At 30.0% G+C, this 25,636-nt stretch overlaps 1 protein-coding gene across 2 annotated transcripts in view; it reads right to left on the reverse strand.

The window, feature by feature from the left end:
- Nucleotides 1–2,144: 2,144 nt before the first annotated feature.
- The window catches only part of Ncam2 (neural cell adhesion molecule 2), a 297,979-nt gene continuing 274,487 nt past the window's right edge, over nt 2,145–25,636 (reverse strand). The window contains exons 16-18 of one of the 2 annotated variants that reach the window (XM_048345940.1): nt 6,978–7,182; nt 4,958–5,104; nt 2,145–2,256 (exon numbers count right to left, since the gene is read on the reverse strand). In XM_048345940.1, coding sequence (XP_048201897.1) covers nt 2,145–2,256; nt 4,958–5,104; nt 6,978–7,182 — 464 coding nt within the window. Of the gene's footprint in view, nt 2,257–4,957; nt 5,105–6,977; nt 7,183–19,907; nt 20,034–25,636 lie in introns of those variants that run through there. The other variant, XM_048345941.1, reaches the window with a different exon arrangement.

Genomic DNA, 25,636 nt, shown 5'->3' on the forward strand with positions numbered 1-25,636 from the left:
ATTATTTCAGTATCTTTCATTTAAAACCATTTGGCCTATGAAGGTAAAAAAATTCGTCCTCATGGCTAATGCTTCATAGATACTTTACTACGCTTGTTCACTTTGCACACAAAAAATTTATTTCAAGTATTTCGACTAGTTTCAGCACATTGGTACAAAAACAGCAAAATAAGTCAACCCAAATGATTGTACAAACTGTTATCTAAACACTAACAGTCAAATCTGTGAACAACCAATTAGATAACTAAGCCTCACTGCTTTGCTCTGTAATCACTGCTGAAATTCCCAAATAGGCACGGAGTTTCTCTCATTTTTCTTCAGAAAAAGTGTCGGATGGGGAAATGATTTCATTATAACCCTATGTTTTACAAAAAAACACTCTGGAAATTGGTGCCTAAACATGCAGATAGTCATATTCGGTTCTGTTGAGAGTCAGCAATGTAAAAATATAAAGTGACTATTCATCTTTCCACGACTAGTACTTCTAAACAACTGGTAAATTTAAAAAAAACACTCATGAGTGGCATTGATATTGTGTTTGATTTTGTCAGGTTATAACTACAGAAAGACATGTTCAAAGCAATTCTCTTTGTAGTGTTAAAAAGACTACCCAATGTTCTATGGGAATGAATCTTTAATCAATCCACATTTGAGCTCTTTAAGCAATAGGTGAACAGCAACGATTATGAATATAAAGGAGTCCACAGACACCTTTGGTTAACTAGGTTAGAAATAATCTAAAGCCCGCTCCCAATTGGGTATCTGTAGTCACAAATCCTTGTTTTTCTTATATAAATTAAATCATATTTCAGGCTTTTACCTCTGGGAGTTTGCATAGCTTGGAAGTTAAGAAACATTGTATTCTGCTATATATGTATATGCCTTAATTGATATTAGAATGTTTATGTTGATTAATATATGGTTGTTTAACTATAATTGCTTAATAAATATTAAAATGGATTCTACCTACAAGTCTCAGAATAAAAACTAATGAAATACAATTGTTCATCATTGACAGTTCAATGGCACATTTGAAAGTTAAATTATTTCTCTTTTATTTAATTAAAATTTGGTATCTATTTTTCCATGGGTTAATTTCATTTACTGAGGGACTAATAAATTTTAAAAAATTTAACTATACACACTAATCTAAATGGACTGAATGTGACTGAGGGTGATTTGAATTTTTGAAGTCCATGTTTTCGTTGTTTGCTTTTTGGTAAATTTAAAGATAAAATACAACTGTGTATAAATATATGCAGACAAGTTATAGATATTGTTCTCTATTCAATTTCTTTTATTTGAAGCTGAGGGCAGAAATTTTTACTTGTAATACATTTATTTTTTTGAGTGATGCATTTTGAGTGAACAGGTCATATATAAAGAGACCAAGATTTGGGAAGTCTCTCTAATCTATATACAACTAATGTTCTTACAAATGGTTAACAACTTTGATCTGGTATCTCAGTATATCAAAAAACAGTGTGAAAATGCACAGTAATTATAAAGAACAGAGTTCTCCAACGTTTCTTCAATTTTCAGCACAGTAATTATAAATTGAAAAGAGTTCTCCAACCTTCCCTCAATTTTCAATCTCAGTTAATAAGTGGCTGTCTCTTAAGCCTAGTTCCCTGAAATTCTCTTGATAAAATGTGTAACTTTTCCTACAGCCTTCACTTTAAGCTGGAAGCCACTTTAACATGTATTTGCCAAAGATAAAAGTCACATATATGCAGGACTTTCCAAATATTTAGGTCACGAAACGTTTGTGTCTGATTACACCCCCATTTGTTAGAGAGTTAGAAATGCTTTGTTGATGGTATGTGATACAAAGTTCTCAGGAAATAGAGCACTGTCGCCAATGATATTTTGCAATATTTCAATCCTAAAATCAAATTGTTACCCAAGAAGTGGTGCCAACCAAGTATTTATATTGCAAGTCTTAACAAAATGAACAACCACAACAACAACAACAAAAGGAAATAGACCATGGGCAGGAATACTTGATCATATGTATATGTGTACACTCTATTCCAAGCTAGAAGTTTCCCAAAAAATTAAGGTCAATGGAATAGTTTTGGTCACAGGTTCACTGCAATCCGGATGCTGTTTGTACTGTGGATCAAGCTTCTGTAACATTGTCATTATGCTTTACTGTCATCTTCTTTTGACTGGATGATGTCATTGGAAACTTTAATTTCTATAGTTTCTGGGTTTAGGACTTCCTTCCCATTTTCTTCTTTTAAAGGCAATTTTCTGGATGGAAACACAAAAAGTAATAATAAATACAATTTGCTCAGGCATTTAGGAGATATACTTTTTTTTTTTTTTTTTGCCAGTCCTGGGCCTTGAACTCAGGGCCTGAGCACTGTCCTTGGCTTCATTTTTTGCTCAAGGCTAGCACTCTGCCACTCGAGCCACAGCGCCACTTCTGGCCTTTTTCTATATATGTGGTGCTGAGGAATCGAACCCAGGGCTTCATGCATATGAAGCCAGCACTCTTGCCGCTAGGCCATATTCCCAGCCCCGGAGATATACTTTAATCTTTTAAGGTCACTGTTTATATATGAAAATCTACTACATTACAAAATCAAAAATGAAGTTAATTAAACTACCATCAACTTGATTTCAAAACTCTCTGAGAGATAATTTGTATTGTCTACTATAATGATGTCTTATAATGAAAAAATGCATATGAAACTAAAGAAACTGGATTTGTGGATTAGCTTGGATTCATAATCCATTGATATTAAGATATAGTTAGTGTTTTAGAATATGAATAGTTGAAAAAATTGCTGTATCATCTGCATGATTTAGTAAGTTCTTAAGATTTTCAAATATAATCAATAATGGTGATATGTTCTGTTATGTGAAATTCAATGACTGGAGGATTAGAAATATTCTTTGAAATTCAATGCAGATAGAAATATTATAGGACTTTCTTTGTAATTAATGAATATAGGGGCTGGGAATATGGCCTAGTGGCAAGAGTGCTTGCCTCGTATACATGAGGCCCTGGGTTCGATTCCTCAGCACCACATATACAGAAAATGGCCAGAAGGGGCGCTGTGGCTCAAGTGGCAGAGTGCTAGCCTTGAGCAAAAAAGAAGCCAGGGACAGTGCTCAGACCCTGAGTTCACAGCCCAGGACTGGCCAAAAAAAAGAAAAAAGAATATATTTCCTTGTGTTCACACTGTTTTATTGTCTTACTTTTATCTCCCATTAAAGCAAGTTTTTTGAAAGTTGTTTCAGAGTTAACCTATCAAAAAAAAAATCTCAGACTCTGTTAATATTAAAATACCTTGAGGTAACAAACAGTACAAGAAATGTACACAAGGCTTCTAACGTATGAAACTGTACTTCTCTGTACATCACTTTGACAATAAATAAGAAAAAAAATACCTTCACAGATTCTAGTAGGATGTCATTTAATCATCATTTCTGTTTTATACTATCAACTCACATTAACTTTTTTCCATTATATTTTGTATGCCGTTGTGTATGGCATCAGTCATAATATTTCCATATCAAGGGAATTAAGTTTCAAATAGAGTTTCAATTCACTTCTATCTTTAATGGCGGACTGAATACTGCTATGCTTTGCTATGTCCTCTGGAAAATATTTGCAATTCATTTTATGTATTTTAGGCATTTTAATGAGATGAATAATTGTATTATCATTATCAAAGTTAACATGAAAACTAAACAACTTGTAAGATCCATTGCAGAGAATGAAGTAATAGCTACTTGTCTGTTAGAGTGTATTTACAATTTATTTCCTTCTCCTTTCCAAAGTTCTTAAAACATGGATAATAAAGAATTATGATTCCAAGAGTTCAGTTGTATCCTGAAAACATAGACAGAAAGAAGATATCTGACAAGTTAGCATGCTCTTAAATATATTTCTTGAAGAATTTTGTATTGAATTTTTAAATAATCAATACTTTCAGCTGGCTATTGGATGGTATATATCAATATGCATAATTTTATCCATTATACTTATACTGTATAATTTCTGAATGAGTACTGTTTATGAGACTATTTATTACTGTTTATGAGATAATTGAAATATTAGTTGTAGATTGCAATTTATGTTTACTTACAAATTATTTATTTTAGCCTATTAAAAGCAGAGAAGTTTCTACTAAAATGCTGTAATTGTGACAACACTTATCCTAATATTGAGCATATTAATAATAAATCGGGTTACTTTTTAAAGGAAAAATCTGATTGAGTATTGTCTTGGAAATAGTAAAACAAAAATTTCAGTTGGTAGCAAAATGTGAGCAACATGATTTTACTGGTATTAATACACTCAATGTATTATTACTTCATATTTTTTATCAGAATTATTCCATATTCATACCCATGAGTACAGAGACAAATGCACTTTTGCCAGTTTAGTAGAAATATCCACTGTAATTCTAATGGAGCTATGAGGAATGCCAAAAAAGTCCTAAACCAAATACAAATGGAAATCAGGCACTTTTTTGGTTTACCACATATGCTTTAAAACAATAATTTAACACTGTCTTCCTTTACTTTTTTTAAAATTACTTTGTTTATTTTACTGTCTTCTAAGTACACAAAATGATGACTAATGATCTGACACATATTTTTCTTGGTGAAAATTACTTATGACTTAAATGTATAATTTTATATAATCTAATCATAAATCTAAACTATCTCAGAAACTTCTTTTTATAAGACTATTATTAGGAACTGAAGTGCTGTAACATATTTTTATATTTTTAATGTTATTGAAAAGTCTAAACATTTAATCAAACAGTATGCATTTTCTGACCTTGATACAAAATTTTCCTATGAAATATCTCAATAGACCACTGATTTTTGACAAGTTTTAATTAAAAGTAACTTATTTTAAAATAATGATAGTATTTATACATTTATATTACAAAAATTAAAATGGATTATCACTGCATTTATTTTCATCCACAATAAATAAATGCTTCCAGCTACATACTCAGGTTCTGTTAGTGGTGTGGTTTCATTTGGCTCATTTACTGGGCTTCCATCTTCATGGTTGGTAATTCTTTCATCCTCTGTTCTCATCTCTACTATTGGCTCTTTGGAACCATCTTTCCTAGAAAGAAAGAAGAACCCATTTATCCTAATAATGTAATATATTCATTAAAAGCCATCCTTATTTTAAATTAAATAAATTCCTCCTCTAAAAATTAAACAAACATAGTTCCATTAAAAGTATTAGGATAACAAAAAGCAAAGACATAACCTTGTACCTTTTGCATAATGAATTAACTAGAATAAACCTGACAAAGAGCATCTTAGCCAAGTACCCCGAAATCAGACGAGCTACCCTTGAATAGCTAATCAGAGCCAACTCGTCTATGTAGCAAAATAGTGAGAAAATTTTAAGGTAGCGGTGAAAAGCCTAACGAGCCTGATGATAGCTGGTTGTCCAGAAAAAGAATTTTAGTTCAACCTAAAACTTACTTAAAATAAAACTAAATTAAACGTAAGTTTCATTGTTAATCCGATTTGTCTTTACCGATTTGTATACCGATTTGTCTTTACCATAAATTTTCATCTAAAATAAATAAAAGTCATGTCATTTTTTTTTTTTTTTTCCAGGCCTGAGCACTGTCCTTGGCTTCTTTTTGCTCAAGGCTAGCACTCTGCCACTTGAGCCGCAGCGCCACCTCTGGCCATTTTCTGTATATGTGGTGCTGGGGAATTGAACCCAGGGCTTCATGTATCTCATGAGGCAAGCACTCTTGCCACTAGGCCATAGCCCCAGCCCTCATTTTGTTATTTTAATCAAAACTTTTATTTTGCAAAAGTATTTTCCTTTAAATGCGGTTGTACAATATTTTTAGCAATATAAATGAAATTCATAGCAAGTAGCTTGCCCCCATCTAGCTACATTTTAAGCATAAAAATATTCTAGGCATTTAAGAAAAACTGAATACTTCAAATATGTCATCTGAAATATTGCTTCTATTTCAAAATTTTGAAAAATAAAATTTCTATACAAAAGTTTTATGGTTTAAATGTCTCTTTCAAGAAATGAGAGAATAACTAAAATGTTATAAATGACTTTTACCACATTGATATATTTCAACAAAAATATGTAGTGGTTTGAAATAATGAAGGAATGTGGAGAGAGAATAGGAGACAAATGAAACTCAAAATGTAAATTAAGTCAATGTTTTACAGGAAACTAAGTTGCTATAAATAGGAGAATGTTTATATATAATGAAAATTTACTTCATTTATATATGTATATATACATGCATATAATGACATCATTCATAAAAATGGTGCCCATTGTTTTATGTAGTATAATTTTATACAATTGTGATACAGTAGATTTGTTTATACAAACATCACCACACACATGGAAGATATTTGCTCTGGCTTTATAAAGGGATGTCCTGAGTCAATCCAAACCTTTAACCTCCATTTTAATTGTATGTGGCCACAATTTATCACTAACTGGAGTGCCATTAAACAGCTTATGACTCTATGGCATCAGTAATTTTATCTATCCTGAAAAATCTTTTTTCTTTGAACACAGGTTAATGTTTAATGATTTAAAAATTTCAGTACGATCTGAAAAGTGATAGTGGAAATTATATACAGATACATCTGTATGCATTTCCCTCTTTCTCCCACACCTCTCTCTCTCCCTCTCTCTCCCTCTCCCTCCCTCTCTCTCTCTCTCTCACAGACACACACCATCTCATTCTAAAATTATAGAATAGATCCGTTTCTGTGAGAATCCTTTTTCAAGGCTCATTTCTGAACAGCGTTCAAAGTCATTTGTCTCTAAATATGTTTTCCTTAATATAATGTAGATTTAAGGTCGTGATAAGGAACCAATAATGACCATTGACTTATCTTATTGACTCTACTTAGGAAAAAAGTCTCCAGATAGAGCACTCACTGTAAATGTGCTACATGATATCACAGGCGTGCAGTTGGCCAATACTTACAAATAAGCAGCCTTTCCCTCTTCCAGTTCTTTACTCTTCCCACTGGAGCCACTCTTCTTTCCACACATTCTTCTGGTGATGCACATGAGCAGCCCACATTGTCGAATGAAGAAGCAGCTGACATCTGTTATGACCAGGACCAACAACAGGGCAGCCACTCCCAGGCCAATGATAGCGCCAAGACCAAGACCATTAAAAAGTGTGTCTTGAAAATAAAATACAATATTTTAATTAAATCTCAAATTTAGAACATAGATAGACATTTATTTTAACAATTAGTCTTTACCAAGAGCTGTATTGTACTAGGAAGAAAGTAAAGATGTAGCAGATTTTCATTTCATTATTAATGGAAACTGTTGTCTGACCTTCAAGCAATATTTTAAGCAACTGACAGGTAATAATTGGAATTGATTTTCTTTCAAATTTCTGCCTTTTAACAGAAAAAGCAACCCTTCTTTTAATTATAATTCTTGAGTCCCTCTAGATAATCTAAAGAATATTATCATATCTCGACTTGTAATTTGTCAAAAAAGATTACAACCAATGTAGCACGTTATGTAAAAAAATATAGTCAAAATTCTGAGAGGAATTATATAAATAGTATGTGTGGAATTATTTATTTTTAGGAATTAAGCTTGCAAGTCAATGGCTACAAATATTTTGAAAGAGATTAGATTTAAAATTCAATGGTAAAATGTTCACAATCATCACTGTATAATAAATGGTCAACTAGCTGTTTTCAGGACCTGGGCACTGTCTCTAAAGATTGTGTTCAAGGCTACTGCTCTACCACTTGAGCCACACCTCCATTCTGAGGGTTTATTTATACAATCATTTATTTTATTTCATCTTATTTGGTGGTTAATTGGAGATAAGACCATTCCATGGAAGTTCTATTCTGAGCTAGCTTTGAACCATGAACCTATACTCAGTTTCCTGAATAGCTAGAATTATAGATTTGATGCTTAGCTCCAGCAAACATTTTTAGCAAATAGATTAGAGGCTAAATTTTAGAGTTACTGATAGTTATGGGCTTTTCTTAGATCATATCACAAGACAAAAGGAAAATACAAGATCCAATTTCTTTTAAAATATGGAGAATATCCATGGAAAATTATCCATTGGAATAGTGCAATATAAGATTGATAATGTGTAAATGGCCAGAGTTTGGGTATAATGAAAATGAGTCAAGTTCTACATGTCTTTAGTTGGACATGAAGGAAGACTACACAGCTATAAAATGGAGATAGCAAAAATCAGGACATGGAAAGACACTAAACTGGTGAATTGAGTAATTCAAAGGAAAAAGAGGTGATGTAACTTGATTTTATTGATGTTAATAATTATTATTTACACAATACTTATTTACATAATATAACATAATAATTTAAAATTGACAAGCATATAATTGCATAATAGGTATGAACCAATACAACAGATGCAGATAGCTCTAGGTTTTGAATATATAACTCAAAATAAATGAATAAACATATATATGTAAATGAAAGGATTTACAGGTTATATCTATACATATAGATTTATTATTTTAATACAGACACAAAGAAATCCTGAGGGAAAATAAATACCCTGATCCTGGTTGACCATGACACTATCCCACATGATTGCATCTTCATTTAGTTTTCTGAAGAACAACATGACAACAAGACTGGATGTACTTTTAGGAAGTATATAATTTAATAATTATTTTTAGCACTCCAGAAGCTTGATGCTAGGTTAAGAATAATCATTCTGCTTATACAATGATGGGATGGGGCTTTTAAAGGTAACTGTTTTGTTTACCTGTGTTAGAACATAAATTTTCTTCCATAGTACCTTTAGGAGGTAATCACTGATTTTTTTAATGCTCTGACTAACTATAGAGAGCAAAGAATAATTTATAATGGAAGAAATGTTTTGTGACAAAGAAAAACAGGTAATACACAGTTAATAAAAACAGTGCCACTGTGAGAAACATATTTCTTTCATGACATTTTCTGAATCTTCTTTTCAACCAAAATTTAACTTCCTATTTAGAAAAGGTTATAACATCACTCTCATCAGTTGAAATCATATTTAGGAATAACTTTTTGGGATAGTTTTCAGCCATGAAGATTCAGTATCATTTTTTCAATCAAATATACAAGTTAAAAGTAGAATCTTAATGGTATTCATTATTCTTCAGTTATCACAGCTAAATTTCTGTGCAAGCTTTAAACATGACTAGTGGACCAACTGCCAAAAATAATCTCTCAAGGAAATAAGAATTTCTATTAGCAAACGTTAGAGACATACAGAGCAATTTTATACGTATATATGTCTATGCATATATACAAATATGCATATAGTATATGTATACACATACATACATATATAATTACTCTTTTGCAAATTTGAATAACCTTGGGATATAATATCCTTGGAATCCATTGTTGAAAATAAATACAGATTCACTATTAAATATCATTTACTGTATGAAAAATTTTTCCAAAATTTATATGGTATCTTTTTGGATATGCTGTATTTATTTCTACTAATCAAATTCAGAAATGCATAGTGGAAAAATACATGTAATATTAGGCCTTCGCCATTGTAAATATATTGATTAAATGACCCTATTGGTATTACCTAAGCACTCTCATACTTTGTTTACATTATTGTTATATGTAGATAGGTTTTATGGCAATTTGTCTTACAGAACAACAATAACATATCTACAAACATTAATATTTATTTTTATAAGTGTAAAATCTTGATTTTTACTGAAATGTGCTACATTGGAAGTCAGAAAATCCTAGTTTTAACCACTGTTGTGCATCTTCTCATGAACCAGTGTGATGTGAGATCCAAGTGTGATGTGACTCTACTGAAATTGAGTCTGTTATGAAAACAATTGCATACTAACCCAGAGGGTTGTTGGGGTAGATTTTGTGAGTCTGAGACCCTCTAATATTGATCCTAAAGCTAAAAAAAATTATAGGCATTGGGTGTGATTGTCATTAATATCATTAGACCACTATGTAAAAGTATATAAATGGCTTAATTTTAAAACACCATAAAAAGATAAATCCAAAATTACTCTCTTGAGCAACCTAAAGAGAGTATTATTCAGTAATGAAAATGAAGTTAAAATTTGGCTGTTCAGTTTTTAAATGATAAATAATTGATGCGGAATGTTTTGAATTGAAGAGTATATTGATTTGCTTTGGTTCTGTATTTGGAAATTTTGTAGATAATTGAAATTAAACATTTCTTGAGTTTTAAAATGTCATAGTTATTATTTATTTAGGAAAATAAGTTCAGATTGCTTTTTATATGATACCCAAAATTTAAAAACATAAAATTTTTGCCTTTACCTAAAGTTTTTCCTGGTTTTAGCAAACATTTACATATCAGCATTGCTAACATTGATGAACTAGGTGCATAAATATGAGTGTGAAATATATATTCTTTAAAATTTTTGATTTTTATTTTAGTATTATCACAGGTTTGTTCTGGAATTAAACATGGGGCATTATTTATGTCTACAATGCCCTCTGTCTCTGATGCCCATCTTCATGGAGAGATAGCTTTTTAAAATTATTTTTATTGTTCATGATAAAGTACCTTAATTAAGGCATATACCATTAGGTAATTTCTTTTCTTCCAATTTTAATTATACATTATTCTATTGGAACAATTACACAAATTTTAAAATTCATTCATTTATGCTTCCTGTACAACATTATTTTATAAATAATATAAATACTGAAATATAATGTATATTTTGACTTGGTAGATTCTTTATGTCTAAACAATATTTTAACTTCTTTCCTATAAAGAACTAGAAAGTGTCATATAATCACTCCTAAGGGGTGTCAACATTGTTTATTAGAGGAGATAGTATATGTTGTCATTTTTTAGCATATTCTTATCTATAAATAAATTTATCAATAGTTTGCCATTATTTTTTAAATTATTATTGATGGTAAATGTTTATATCTGATTTTCCAGGATTATAGATGGACTCACATTCATGAAAATAGACTAAAACTTTTACAAGATTATTGCAGAATGATCAAATTGGGCTCTTAATGAAGAGTGTACCTGCTGTGCGTTCTAATCTTTTACTCTGCCATGCTTTGTATACTTGTAATAGCTATGACATGTAAAAGCATTTAAATCTTTTAGTTTCTCAGCAAAAGTGACTTATTAGCAACGTTTTATATTCACTTAAGATAAAGTAGTTCAGATATAAACCTGCCTGAAAAACTAATCAAATGAAAATTGTGTGAGCATAACATGTAATATCTTGAAATTTTTATGAATAATTTTGAGATAAATGTATATTGATGGTTTATTAAAGTGGTATCTTGAAAGGGTTTGTTATCATGAAGAGAAAATGGAAATGGCATTTTTTGAGGAGGGATTCTTGAAGTGTTAAAATTTAAAGATAATTCGTAAGGGAAATAAATATTGAATAATTTCTAGGCAATTAAAGGCTGATACTTGTAATCCTAGATACCCAGGAGGCTAAATTCTGAGTACTAGAGTTTGAAAACAGCCAGGGCAGAAAAGTCTATTAGACTTTAATATACAATTAATTAATAAAAATCCAGTAGTAGAGGTGTGTGTCAAGTGGTAGAGCCCCAGCGAGCACGCGCGCGCACACACACACACACACACACACACACACACACACACACACCCTCTGTTAATCCAGATGTCCTTGGTTCATATCTGTAACCCTAGCTAACTAGGTGGCTGCTATCTGAAGATTATAGTAAGATTCCAGCTCAGTTGGAGCGCAGGTACCTGAGTTCAAGCTCCATTACAACAAACACAACAAATTGAATCATTGTGCTAAGTATAATACATTATTAAATACATTTAGAGGGGGCTGGGGATATGGCCTAGTGGCAAGAGTGCCTGCCTCATATAGATGAGGCCCTGGGTTCGATTCCCCAGCACCACATATACAAAAAATGGCCAGAAGTGGCGCTGTGGCTCAAGTGGCAGAGCGCTAGCCTTGAGCAAAAAGAAGCTCAGGCCCCTGAGTCCAAGCCCCAGGACTGGCCAAAAAAAAAAAAAAAAAAAACATTTAGATCGGTTAATACATGCTATGAGACTACTCTAAAGGGTTTCTAGTTTTAATCTATTTTTGACTGATTATATATTTAGCTTCTTGAAATTATCTATGTATCTGAGGAAGAAATTATAAATACACATGTTGAGAATGTACTTAAGCTGAAGTTAATTTCATGCAGCTCTCAAGTTGTAGTTATTGATAATACTAACTGTAGAAATTGTTTGGAAAGTTCAAATATAACTTCTTACATATAACATGTAAATTTTCTAACAAGGTTCTAGGATGATTGAGCATATGAATAAAACATAGTGCTCATATATACATATATATCATAACATCAGTGAACTTTTGGTATGTTGCACTAATGCATTCTTTCTATATACCAATTTATATTGATGTATTTATTGCTGATATATTTATTGATGTATAAAACATATTATAAGGTAACAAATTTTATTTTTGCCATATCCTCACTGTGTATTACAAAGACTATATTTCCAATCACACATTTAAAATTACTTGGTCTCTATTCTATATAGATTTTACTATTGATTTACATAAAAATAATGTTTGTTACATATAAACCCAGTGAAATAAGGATTTGTCCTTCAGATATTGCTAAGATATTTTTTCCATCCAAAGAAGGAAAGATAAAGGCAGCAATGGTGAGTGGGACTATTCTTTCTGTCTTTGTTAAATGATTTTTGATTGTGGATATTTGAACGAGTAATGGAAGGAAATTTGAATTACATATACACACATTTTTATGTATATACACATGCATTTATATGTGTGTGTATATATGTAATTAAACATTTATACTCGTATACCTCTAAGAAATTTTTATAATATATTCACACATGTTTGCATATAAAGAGGGAATTTTAAGAGAAATATATTTTCACAGTAATTTAGAGGCATTTAATATCACAAAAGGGATATTTCCCTAGAGTTAAAATGGTATTAAATTTGCTCTTGCCTCTGGATTTATCATATCCCTTTACTAAGCATATGTGGTTAAAAAAAAGTGTAAGGAACACACATGAGCCTCTTCTCTGGGAGATTATAATGTATGAAAGTAAAAGTGAAGGACACATAATGAAACTCTAAGTCACATGTTTTATTTCTTACATATGGACTAATATAATATGACTAAGTACACAGATAATTATGCTTACTTGTCAAAAAAGAACAATTAAGTAGGTAATATTTTGGTTAATTTTGATTAATAAGTAACCACTTAAGGTGAAAATTTGATTTTACAATATTAGGTAAACAAAATGGGAGACATTTCTGTATTTGTGCTGAATTTGGAATTAGCAAGAATTCATTGAATTTAGATATGGAATAAATATTAACTATGGTTACAGGATATTGTATGGGGTTGGTAGGGTTTCTGTTTAAGAATTAATAAGGGTTTGGGAATATGGGTTAGCGGTAAGCGTGCTTGAATAGCATGCATGAAGCCCGGGTTTGATTCCTCAGCACCACATAGCCAAAAGTGGCGCTGTGGCTAGCCTTGAGCAAAAAGAGTGCTAGCCTTGAGCAAAAAGAAGCCAGGGACAGTAGGACAGTGCTCAGGCCCTGGAGTCCAAAAAATGGTAGGCGGTAAGAAGTTAGATAAGAAATGTACGCATTGCTTTACATATGTAAGTGTAGCCCCTCTGTACAGCACTTTGACAATAAAGAAATAAAAAAAGAATTTTTTTTAAAGCTTCAGGGTCTTTCCTTCTTAGACTGGCTTTGAATTTCAATCTTCAGATCTCAGCTGCTTATGTAAATAAGGTTATGGTAATGAGCCACTAGTTCCAATCTAGAATAACACTTTATAAACAAAATGTACTTTTAATGACATTTCAATTGCTCCATCATATTAATCCTGATACTTAAATACCTGCTTATTTCCTCAGTATTATGCATATGTATTATATATAATATATACATATGTATACATATACATGTGTATACGTACATATATTACATACATATATACCTTTAAATATACATTTGTAAATACCATACATAGACACATATATAATAAATGTATACATATGTATATATCACACATATATGTATGTAATAAATATGTATATATGCACATGTGTATATATGTATATAAACATATACTTTACATATGTACACATTATATATACTAAGGGAATATATGCATTATATTTTTATATATTTCATGTAGCATATATTTCTATGTGATATAATATACTATATACAAATATAAATATATACTACATTATATATTTTACATTATCTTATATATAAATAATATATAGATATATTTCATAATACTGTAATAGTTTAAGAATTTAATAATCCTGTAAGAATTAGGCAGTGATGGTCATTGTGGCATATGACTGAGGTCTCAGTACTTGAGACGTAGAGGCAGGAAGAGGAAGATGAGTGAAAGCCAGTGTGCTACATGGTGAGATATTGTTGCAAACATGGAAGAACAAAAATGTACACTTATTTTTTATTTTACATTTATTTATTTTATGTATGACCTAAAATTTTACTAGGGAACAGAGCTTATTAAACAGGAGGGAAATGCAATGTTATCTGTAAGGTGATGCATAGTATGCATTTATCAGACATTAGCCTTTGGTTAAATAAGAAGAATCAAGGGCAGAAGAATAAAATTACTTTGAATAAGCCATTCTCTATAATGTCCAATTGAGTACGTGTTCAAGTACATGCCAATTGATTTTAAATAATTACTGTTGATTCTATTCATAATATTAAATTTTTTACATTTTGCTTTTTCCCCCAGCAACTAATAAACATAGAACCTTTGAGATTATGTACAAACATAGTCACTTACTGTTCTACCTAAAATATTTTAAGCTGTATGAACCAAGGGAATTGGAGAAATTTCACTTAAGTATTTATGAATGCTTTTAGGTATTTTTGTTAGCAGTAGAAAACTGCTATCTTTACATTAATACATTTATTTATTCTTCAAGTGTGTTTTGTTATTTCTTTTGAATGTTTAGATTACCCATTGGGAATTTTGTAAGGGTATCATGTAATGCATATACTGCAAACACTATTAGAATTTTTTTCAAATTATTTTCAAGATGATAATTTAAGTGAATCTTAAAAGGATTTATCAGTTTCCTACAAACTGAAATAATTCATGGAGAATATGTTTATTACTAGTTCATGGCCACACAAATAATTGTGAAGATATTGTGCTTTATCAAGTTAGGAATGAAAACACACAAGTACAAAAAAAGTTGTACTGGTAATAAAGAAAACACAAATAACAAAGCTTTTCCTCAGTTTTCTTTATTACAACAATGGAGACACAGAGGTACAGAATAAAATAAAATGACATTAAATATAGTATGAAACACATGCTTAGGATCACACAGAGCTGTATATTATGTGAGGATTTTAAATAAGAGGTGATATTGAAGACAACACACTTATAACATGTACATATTTATCAATAAAACAATTGATGAAAATGAAATCAATTAAAATGAACAAAATATTCATTTTGAATAGAAATGTTATATATAAAACCAATGTAAATATGAGATAAAATATTACTTAAATAAATGTCATGAATGGTAGATGTTATTTTGAAGTGTATTTTTAATTGACTAGAGGAAAAAAAGACTAGATAAGAAATTTATTACAATGCCCATAATTTATGAAATTGAGCTGAGGTGGAAAATTATGCTTGGTCCTAATGCTATGCAATCTTTGAAATACGAAAGTATATATTTTACTACCCTGAATAAAAAATATAAATAAAATATGAATGTAAATAAATATATACAAATTAATAAATTTGAAATGTTCTTACATTTAATACAGGAGTATTGGATTGGTTTACAAGTAAAATCAAATTAAACTGTACTTGCATAAAGTCATATTTCCGAAGTATATAGAAGTCCGCCAACAGAGCACATCAAAAACATTTAAACATCACTAACATGTATGGCTTTTCACATTAATATTGTCACATCCTGGTAAACCAATGATACAAATGATTTCCTTTTCTTTGTAACACTCACTCATAAGACTTTTAGACCTAGAAAACAACCATGATATATAAAAATTTTACATTATCACTAAGTTTATTAGCCTCCAAAGCTTAGAGAAAGCATAAAACTAAATAAATTCGAAAGAAAAAAGTATAGAAGACAATGTTGTTATTGTCGTTTGGCAGAACATTTAAATGATTGAAAGTGATTTGAATTCTTCTGATCATGCTTATTAAATACCATACAATACAGTGATAATGTGTTTCTTGTGTTCATGTAATAAAACAGTAAACACTACAGCTTTATTTTATAAATTAGAAAAGATGTAATTATAAATTAACACTCCAATCTCTATGGTGATTTGGAAAAACATGTAATAAGAAATCAGAAAGATTTGTTTTTTAAGTACTAAAATTATTTTAATATATCAATATCATTTGAAAAATAAAATTATTAAGAATTGATGATAATTATGGCCTAGTCATCTTAAAAATGGACATGCAGCTAATCACAATTAATTTTATTTACTTTTTCATATTTTGAAACATTCATACTATTTAAGCAATGATAGATTGATATGTCATCCTTCTGAATCAACGTTGTGAGGGCTGGGGATAGAGTTGTGTATCAACACACAGAGCTTTCATTTATGGTATAATTACAAGGGTAAATTGTGAAATATATATGTGTGCATATGTATATATGCTACTTAAATACGTAAATTAAAGGAGCTATTTAGTGTACTGGACTTCATGAAAGCATGTTACATATTTCTATGCAATTATTGGGTAAAAAGCTTTTTATATGATTAAGATATAAGAATCAGAAAATCCATCTTACTTACTCTGGCTAGAAGAGAAGAGAGAGAATTTTAGAACAGAAAGAGAGAGAGGGAGAGAGAGAGTTGAGAATTAGAAGTAAATGAGAAAATAATTCAAAAAGAAAGCTCACTTAATCAAGACTCATTTAAATGTTGTTGAAAGGATATTACATTGTATTTAAAAGATATAAACTAAAATACAGCACATAAAATTTCAATTTATTTATGTGCTTCAGTATTGTGTAGTTACATAACTTTATTCATTGATTGGAATCCTAGAAATTTATAAATTCTAAATCATTAACGATCACATTAAAGTTAGGTTATGTCATTATCAAAATTATATTTTATTTTTTACTATCTCTAAGATAACTAAAATCTCTTAATAGTTCTATTATTTCTATTGTAAGGAAATCACCTCATTTCAAAAATGTTAAACTAATTATTGAATTTTAAGACAATTATATATTACTAGAAATTGTTTTTAATTGCAACTAAAAAATACTACCAAAATAAATAAACATTGGCAGCACATCACTACATATTTCCATAAAATAAATTCTTGGAAAATAGACCCAAACATATTGTCTCAACACACTGATTTTATAAACATCCATCTAAAATTGCCAAAGTCCTTTAAACTCAAGACTTGTATTTCCTCATTTTAGTGTAAGTACAATTAAAATACATGTTAGTATAGATTACAGTTTAACTGGATTTAAAAGTACATGGCTAATTGTCACACTCAATGTATTTTACTGAGTATAATGATTAATCTTAAATCCAACAGTACAAACTTAAAACTACTTTGGAATTTTCTTTATTTTGACTTAATATTAAATCAGATCTAAAACATGGGGCATTTCTATATAGAGAACATATAAATTTTGTTAGTATCACAATTAAGTGCAATCAGATATATTTTTAGTATGATGTGAGCTATTAACAAGATTTGCTGAATATTTTTTAAAGCCTAAGTTATTTGTAATGAAATTATTTTTGTTATAAAAACTGTCGATAAACTATAATAATTCATAAGTTAAATGTTCGTATGTTATAATAGATCTATGTGCTTAAATTTTAAACATTTTCAATTCATTAAGAAAAGAGAGTGAAAGAAATAGGAAGAATAATGTGTTTACCCATAGTATTACAGAAATGTTCATGTCTACTGGAAGTGTGTGTCTGTATGTGTGTGCATGCACACACGCATACTCAGGCATAAAACTTTGGAAGAGACTATGAGTAAAAATTTCATAAAATCACCATTAATCTTTAAAAACAATCGTATTAATTCAAAATGAGAATTTAAAGGTCTTTGAAATTTCATAGGGAAAAATACCATAATGCTTCCTCCTAGGCACAGTTTGTTGGAGTGAATGAAATATGGAATAGTATTTTCAGCCTCACAGCAATATGATAATTATAGAATTCTGACTAGAACACAGAGAAAATTACTACTGGTAAATGGAAGAGATAATGCAGTCTAAGAATGCAACTGAAAGAAAAAGAGACATTCCAAAACAAAAATATATAAGAATTATTATGTTATCGCAGAGGCAATAGCAATTATTTAATAGTATATAAGTAAGTCATTTAGCTTAATCATGTTTATGAAATGATAATAGGAAACCTTGGAAAATTTTTACCACTGAGACATATTGTACATATACCATTAACCATATCAACAATTCCAAATTATAAATAATAATATCCTACACTCATCCTAACATGCAATGTCATTCATCTTCAGGAACTAAATTTTCAATAAAAATGTAATTGCATAGATATATACTAATTAGATAGATTTCAGCGTTTGAGAAAAAAATAAAGTCAGGTAAACAACTGATAAAGTCAGTCTAATGTATTTTCAAGATATTTTTTAAGTCAAAACAAAAAAATAGGAAACTACTAAATATAAAACTAGACCTATATGTCACATGAAAAACTCTGTAGATAGTTCTTAAAAGCAAAGAGCACTCAGTACAATAAACAATTGCTTCCATAAATGATATCAAGTCAGTTACTGTCATTTATCTCTCAGTAATATGCAGATTTACAAATGTACACATACAAATAAATAACTTGAAATTTTGAAAACTATTGAAATTGCAAAAACAACTCATTTCAATGGTACTTGCTTGAATTGAACTTCCTCAGAAAATTAGATGTTTTCAAAATCTTCTCATCTATATTTCATCTCTATGAAAGTATAGGCTGAAATATATATTTCTGTCTCTGACTCTTGCAAAAAATTAGCATCTCAAGTGTTTAAGATGGAAAGCAATATTTGCATTCAAGTGTAGAGGGCCAGGACTGCAGGTCAGCATAGCATATAATCTGAATTAAGTGACTTGACTACAACACTTTAACCATATTCAAATTTAATTAATTTACTCTGGTATAATCAATGACAGATATTTTCAGTGAATGCAAAAAAGAATAGCAGTGTTCAAATGTAAAAGAACTTCACTTTCCTCTTATTCCTAATGACATATTTCATATCACTAAAGGGAACCGGAAAGAAAGACAAAAAAAAAGACATATCTATATCACATATGTTATGATCTGCTTTACAATAATGACAGCATGAAATGGAGAAGTATTACTAAAGTTGGAAATGTACCTTTAAGATTAACTATTTAAAAAGGAGCACAAGCTATTTACTTAGAATTTTATATTACAAATGAAACTGTATATGGTGTATGTCTATTTGTATTGTTATTATTAATGAATAACTCACTAACAACAGACTAGAACAAGTTCCAAATGTGTATCCTGATAATTAACAAAGTTAACTGCGAACACTAAAGAGATTCTGAGAGTTAACGTTGGTAGAAAATTGGCAGCTATAAGAGACAATCACGACTACATATCTTTCAGTAAATTTGTAACAAATGTCTGCAGTGAAAAGCTGAGCGTTTGTGGAATAATTAAAATAGATAATTAATTGGAGTTCAGAACAGTTTCATTCTAATTTTAGATTAATTTTATTATTTATATTTAATTTTTACTTGGTAGGGCTCAAAAGAGTGGTTATAGGATATAATAACAGCATTAAAATACACAAGACAAACTTATGGCTACAATGAAAGAAAACCCAGCAGCTCTCAGCTGCCATGCCTGGCTTCCATTTTCACCTTTATTCGCTTCACAGCAATTATCTGTAGGATAAAAATTGATTTTAAAAATAGAATAGGAATAACACAATTAGAAAAAATGAATAAAGTCACAAACATGAAATTAAAAAAGAAAACAATAGAAAAGAAAAAAGAGAAAAAATATTAATGCAATTTCTCCACACAGCCATTAACAGTTACTTTAATACAATAAAAATAATGATTAATACATGATTAAACATTTGTAGTTTTCATATAACAAAAATTTACATGATTCAGTATCTGAAATGGTAAAACTTACTCAAATATCTATTTTATTAGATATAAATTATGTCATTGATTCATTAACTGTCACCATCTATATTACATTGAAAATATTATTTGTAATGGAAATGGAATGTATTAATCCGCTGTTACTGGAAATTCACAGTTCTACCTTAAGTATGAGCTGCTAATATTCCACAATATTAAAAATTCTACTACAGTTAATTAAATGATACATTTAATAAAAGACACAATATTTTAAAGCCATGTAAACTACCAAGGAGAAAATTACCAAGGTAAAAATTACTTACTTGTATACTAACTTTATTTAAGACAAATAACTTAGGATCATTAATTAAATTGTCCCACGACATTCTCTATTCTTATGTCACTGAACATTAAAAAAATATTGAAACCAAAAATAATGAATACAATTCTAGACTTGTTTTTCATTATGTGCTAAATGAATAATTTGACTAGCGTAATAACAATAATTAGGTTTGACTGAGATTTCCAGGGTGATAATAGAAGCTTTTTTCCAGTTAATTTTTGTGCAATCACACCATTTCTTTGTTTTACATTTCAACAACATAGATTTAATCTTAAGGAAACATTTCTGTATTTGGCATTCATTTCAATGTTGCTGGTTGATGTGATGAGTTATCCAGCCATGAAATATTACATTTATTTTGAACTAGCAAAATAAATTTACCTTTATAGTTGATTCTAGATATAACGAAAAAAATTTGAACAATAAAAATTAACTGAAATATGTCAACAATTTATTTCTTAGTTTTGATTCTTTTTTTTTTTTTTTTTTTTTTTGGCCAGTCCTGGGCCTTGGACTCAGGGCCTGAGCACTGGCCCTGGCTTCCTTTTGCTCAAGGCTAGCACTCTGCCACTTGAGCCACAGCGCCACTTCTTGCCGTTTTCTGTATATGTGGTGCTGGGGAATCGAACCCAGGGCCTCATGTATATGAGGCAAGCTCTCTTGCCACTAGGCCATATCCCCAGCCCCATGTTTTGATTCTTATTTTCTCCTAGCATGTGAAATTTGAAAAAATATGCATACTTTCCTTGTGTTACATATGGCAAAATTATTTCATCATCAGATATTTAGAATGTATGAATAATGTTGCCCCAGAATTAGATTGATTAAACTACAAATGTCATTACTTCCTAGTAAAAATAAGAGAAAAAGGAAGCAATTATTATATTATATTCAGTAGTTTCATTGGTTAAATAAAAATATATTCAAGCATATAATACACAAAAGACATGATGGATGGGATTACTTTTTACCAAATGCCTTTGTCCTTAAGTTATTTCATAATATCTAGTCCAGAAATTTATTGTTATGAGTCATTAAAATTATTATACTAATTACTAAATGATATTTTCAGTTTTATTTCTACAAATAATTTTGTTATCAGTTTTATAACAATTACTTTTCCACAAATACAAAACTCTGAAATACAAGAAGCAGGTATACTGTTTTATAAATATCACAGAAGATAAACAGGTCTGATTTTTTACTGCTTCTATATAAATGCATATTCTCTATTGAATAAAAATGAAGCAATAAGGACAAAATTCATTTAAAACTCAAAATAATGACTATGGGATAACGTATCAATTAAAATATGTATGTAGAAATGAAAATGCAACAACATATGCTACATATGAATAAAATATAAACATATTGTTAAAAAACAGGTTTTGTCCTATAAATGTACATTATACTACTCACTAATCCTATTATTTATAAGAAGGTTAAATGTATCAATGTGAATAAGTAACGCATTTTTAATATAAAATGTCATGTATTAATGTGCAAAAATAAATCGTCAGTTGTGATGAAGATTTGTGAAAGCATTTTCTATATTTTGCAAATACCTAATGTTAATGTTAATTCATGTTGTTTAAAGTCTAACAAGTTTCTTCAAGTCACAACTTACAGGGTTGAGTCAAGATATTTGAAATAAATTCAACAATTCAGTCTACAGGATGTTTTGGGTGTGGTTTTCTAAACCCATAACAAATAAGGCTCTTTTCTCTTTGTACATTTTTGGCATTTTTGTAGATGAAATATTGTGTTTTCTTCCCTTCCTAACATGTTACATGGGCATTTTATTTACTGCACCAAATAAGATTGACTACCCGATATATTACATCACATGAGAAATGCACTCATCCCTTCTCATCATAAATGCCTTATGATTACTGTTTCTCTCTATTCATCTTCATAGAAAAACATCTTGTAAGTATTTATGAGTAAAGATCATAACGTTCTTGATCTAGCATACAATCCTCAACTCCTTTCTAATTTGCTTTTTAAAAATTTATTTATTGTCAAAGTGATGTACAGAGGGGTTACAGTTTCAGATGTATGGAGTCAGCAACTTTAGCAAACCTTCTTCTTACAATGTGGATAATTCACATGCTATTCAATTTAGTTCAGCAACATTCTGACACTTTGCACCACTTATTCTTGCATTGTGACCCTCTCCCAACTTCCAAGATAACACATTCAAGTAATTCTAATAACTCTATAACACCTTTATGCCTTCAGGAAGATAATGAGGCTATGTTTATTTCTTCTTCAGATTCACTGGGACTCTGTTCTTGACCTTATTCTCAGTAACTGAAAAGCACTCCATAGATATTTATCCTGTACCACTCATTTTTCTAGCTTGGGGAAAACATAAATATAATATCACAGTCAGAAACACAGTGAGTAGTTCACACAAGAAGAACACTTCCTGCATATCTCTACTATATGTTGGGTGGGTTAAGCCTCTCCCAACCTCTTCCTTTGAATATCACTTACTTATTAAGATTCACAGTGTTCTTCTATCTGTGTTATCTCTATACTCATATGTAATCAGCTGTTTGATAGCTCAGATTTGACTGGCACCATTTTGGCTTGTTGTTTTGAATCCATTACCTATTATGAATACAGTTTTCCTATTGGAAAATGCTTCAACTTGCAAAACAATAAAGAAAACAAACGCTCAGTTACTCAAGAAAGAATCCAGAGTTCACCATTGTCTATTAAATCCAGTCTATCACAGAGGCCATGTTGGTCTACTTCCATTATGCACTGAAACTTATTAATATTGTTCCTCTCTACTGTATGTGCACAATTTGCTATTCATTCTTATGATCAAGAATAAAGTTTACAATGTAACTTTTCTGTTTATATTTGTTTCTTATTGTTTAAAATTTGTGAGAAACTTATTTATTTTGCAGAATCTCTTAGACTGTTTGAGTTCAAACTTTATTTCTAGTTTAATCTTTAGACAGACACCTCCAGAGTCTTTGAACAATTTCTTTAAAAGTATAACATATTCTGAGTACAGAATATTAATAGGCTTAAAACTAATTTTTATAGCTTGTGTTTTACCTAAGGTTTTTTTAAGGGTAGTGTTCTACCACTTTGAGCCACAGTGCCACTTCTGGTTTTCTGGTGGTTAACTGGAGATAAGAGACTCACAGACTTTCTTGCCCAGGCTGGCTTTGAAATGCAATCCTCATATCTCAGCTTGCTGAGTAGCTAGGATTAGAGGTGTGAAGCCAGAGGTGCCCAGATTACCTAAGAATTTTTATTTTAGTATTTTCAACTTCACAGAATATTAATTCTCCTCATATAAATATGCATACATGTATATATAGATTATATACATGTCTATGATACTCATTATGGCAAATTAATACTTGTGTATAATGTGTACTGATGAAGCCAGTGTACTTATATACTTTCCTCTTCCTATTATGTTCATTGTCTACTTTTTGAATTATATAATAAATACGTATCTATGTATATTTATACTAATTTTAAATAAAATTTTCTATACACAAAAACAAATTAAGGATTTAGGAGGGTTGTATATACCTTTAAGATCATTTTTGAACACCCTGATTGTGAAAATCATCTTTACATTATATTCTGATACTTAAATTGTACATGGTTACCACAAAAATAACACATTGTAAATGTAGAGGTAGTAATTTTATTCCAAACTCACAAAGGCAAATTAATTAACAAATTATAGGTTAAATATTATGAGATTTAGGATGAAATTTGATTGTAGAACACATTTACCTTACTTATTCAAATCAAATTTAAGAATAAGATAGGAAATGCTAAAAAATTTCATAGTTCGGAAAAGTTATAATAATACAAGATATTTATATCATTTTATTTTCTCCTAAACTAAAAGCTTTAAATTTCATACTTCATTGCATACATACATTAACAATGCAAAGACATTTTGAACTGTAAAATACATATCAACTATCTTAGTCAAAAAAATAATTGTATACAATTGCTTTCAGCCAGGCACAGTTGGCTCATTACTCTAATCCTAATCAGGAGGCTGAGATCTGGGGATCCAGATGCAAATCTAGCCCTGGCAGAAAAGCCTTTGAAATTCTTATCTCCACTAAACTACCTCAAGAGCATGAACTGGATTTGTGGCTCAAATGGTTGAGCCCTAGCCTTTACCAAAAAGAAGCTCAGGGGCAACCCTCAGGCCTAGTTCAAGTGCCATGACTAGCACAAACACACAAAAAGCCTTCACATAAAAGATAAATGTATTGTATTTTAGCGAATTGTAAAAAAAAATGGCTGTTATTAATTTAAAATTACATGAGAGTTGAACACAATTCACCTGAGCTGTCTGCTTCTTATTTTCAAGAATATTTTGTACTTAGTGTGATAATCTTATACAAAAAAATTGACTCATAGTTATATGAGTCAATATTCTTCTTAGAGATTTTTTGTGTATATAGTTACACATATAAATATTTTTAAAATTGAAGTACTGATGATAATAATTAAAGGGAATAGTTAATATATGATCAATATAGACATTGTATTACAGAACTAAATGTTATATTGGACAACAATATTTTCATTACCTCTATAGTATTATATGAGAAAAATTTATTATTGCTTCTATGGAGTTTGATAATATGTTAACACATACTGATATTGAAAGATAAAAAGATCTACTCATCATGTCGACACCCACCAGTGGTTTGTAAAAAAAAAAAATAGAGTATTATGACCTTTTACGCATTTCCCTGAGACTCTAGATTTAAATTATTGTGAAATTATATTTTGTGGTTCTTTATGCTTCTGTGTGCGATTGATTTAATGTCTCCTGAATTAGTGTCATTGATCAGGAATGGGGAAGCTTTATCATCATCTTTGACCAAACTAACCAGAATTGGTGCACTATCTCATACAAGAGTTGCTTCTAGTTGCAAAAGAGAAACCAAACTAATTTTCATCTTCAACTTCTCCATTATTTATGAATAAAATTCCACAAAATCGCATTGAGGATGACATGTCACAATAATGATGATTAGAGCATAGA

The sequence above is a fragment of the Perognathus longimembris genome, chromosome 5 (assembly GCF_023159225.1).
Source record: "Perognathus longimembris pacificus isolate PPM17 chromosome 5, ASM2315922v1, whole genome shotgun sequence".
In the NCBI taxonomy this organism is placed as follows: Eukaryota; Metazoa; Chordata; class Mammalia; order Rodentia; family Heteromyidae; genus Perognathus; species Perognathus longimembris.